At 38.8% G+C, this 2342-nt stretch overlaps 1 protein-coding gene across 1 annotated transcript; it reads left to right on the forward strand.

The window, feature by feature from the left end:
* Positions 1–328: 328 nt before the first annotated feature.
* On the forward strand, positions 329–1834 carry LOC102523393 (germ cell-less protein-like 2). The gene has a single exon (XM_006194931.1). It carries the CDS (start codon positions 329–331, stop codon positions 1832–1834), a length of 1506 nt encoding a protein of 501 aa, XP_006194993.1.
* Positions 1835–2342: the final 508 nt, after the last annotated feature.

Below are 2342 nucleotides of genomic sequence, written 5' to 3' on the forward strand. Positions count from 1 at the left end.
GTGTGAATGTGTACAATCTTTAACACTGATCAAAAAGCCTTTGACACGGTTGTTTCCAATGCAGAAAAGTATTCTCAAGGAAAACCTGGAGGCTGGGTTGCTGGCAAGCGACCAGGCTCAATGGAGAACTGGAGGCAGGGGGCGGGGCCACAGTGAGGGAGGGGCCAAGGCAGACAGTGAAGAATGCAAGGCCTCCTCTGTGACGTTTGAGACTCTGTTAAACAGTCCTAGTGAGACTAGAATCTAGGCAAAGGCAGAAGGCCACAGCAATGCCATGGCAGGGAAGTCTCTACAGCAGTCTTTTTAGGGGCTTTGAGAGCCTTCGTCTATGGGGCCCTTGAACAGTCGGATCCTGCGATCCTGGGAATCAGGCACAGCTGATCCACAGCAGCCAGAAGTCCAGGCAGGCCCCAGTTATGTGTCTGGCAGCCATAAACGCAAACAGAGCAGTGGACCCTGTTTGGGCCCAGAATCTGAGAATAACCACAGTTTTCTAGAAAACGAAGAGGATCTACAACAAGTCATCAGTACAAGCCAAGGTAAAAAAGTTAAGATCACATCAGAGTATGCTTACCAAACTTTATTTTTGAATGGGGAAACCAGTGACATTAAAATCCGTGCTCTGGGGAAAGTATGGTGTTTACACAAAATGTTTTTATGTCAGTTGGACTACTTTGCTACTATGTTTAGAGGTTCTTGGAAAGAATCTCATGAAGGTATTATTGACCTGGAGATTGCTGACCAGAATATAGATGCAGAATCCCTGCACTTTGTACTAGGTTCATTGTACAGGGGTGAATGCATCTTAATGGAGCCGCTTCAAGTTCCAGGGGTTTTGGCAACCGCATGCCTGCTTCAAGTAAAGGACGTAATTCAGCAGTGTGATAAGACCATGAAGGAAACAATTAATGCGAAAACTGTATGTAGCTATTATGTTGCAGCAGAGGCATATGGGTTAGATTCTGTAAAGAAAGGGTGTTTTGAATGGCTTCTCCACAATTTGATGACTCATCCAAGTGTTGAACTGTACAAAGAACTGAATATAGAGCTTATGAATCTGCTCATTTCATCTTCTAATTTATTAGTAATGCAAAAGGAAATGGATGTATACACCACACTTAAAGAGTGGATGTTCCTTCACCTTAATCCAGCTTGGAAAGGCTCAATGAAACAACTGTTAGCTAATGCAAACAACTGGTTTTCCAGATACAGGGAACGTGTTGGTAACATTGCCTTTCTTGAAACTAAAGAAGGCATAGTATTTCAATCAGTGTTTAAAAATTTGAGGTTTCAGCATATAATCTGTGACCTGGCCTCCACGAGAGTTATTGAACAAGATACTTTAATACCTTCAGAATGGTTATCATCTATTTATAAACGACAATGGTTTACCTTGCTTAGAGCACAACAGTACAAGGAAATTGGGCCTAGAGACATCAATGAAACAGAACTTGAAGAATATAGCATGAGATGTGGCAAAAGGATTGTCAAGGATGGGAAGTACTCCTGGAAGTGGTCAGGTTACAACTTTGGCTTTCCTTTACATGTCATCTTCACCAGCCATTATATAATTTTCAAACAAAATACTTTCTGTCAGCCATATGATGATTCCATCTGTTTACAACCTCTCAGAAATATTGCCTTCAGATTAACTTTAGTATATTTCGATTCTAGTGGAAAATTGAGTTTCAGCAAAACAACTGGCTATAAAATCCTTACCTTTGAAAAGGATGAGGAACAAGTTGTAATGAAGCTGGATAGCATAGCTCTGAGTTTCCCTTTATATATATTCTGTAACTTCCTGTTTATATCATTAGAAAATCCAGGAAATTGATAACATTGTCAATTAGGCTATTTTAGCATTTTGAAAACTTCTGATGTCTCACTTCATTTAATGGCACTACTGTTAAACACAATAAAGATGACCAATAACAGAAATAAAAATAATCTTTTGAATGTGATAGCTATCATAAATTACTGCTCTTTATCTTCATTTTATTTCCATGTATCTATGAAGAAAAAGTTCAATTTCAGAAAATATCCATGAAACCAAATATTCAATGATGCCGGCATCTCTTGCTTTTCATTTACCATCAACAAGCAAGCTCCAAATGGAAGTGATAGACTATATTTCCAAGGAACCAAAATAAATTAACTTGTTGGATAAATTTTACCCTAACGAATACTGAGATATAATAAAGAATTCTCTTCCTTGCTGATATTGCTGGGCAAATGTGGCTTTAATTGAAGCACTACTATAAAAGAGAGTAAATCATCAAGTAAAACCTGAGATTAGGGACTCTCTTTTGGACTCTATAATTCAGTTTTAAATAACCAGACAA

This window comes from Camelus ferus, chromosome X (assembly GCF_009834535.1).
Source record: "Camelus ferus isolate YT-003-E chromosome X, BCGSAC_Cfer_1.0, whole genome shotgun sequence".
NCBI lineage: Eukaryota > Metazoa > Chordata > Mammalia > Artiodactyla > Camelidae > Camelus > Camelus ferus.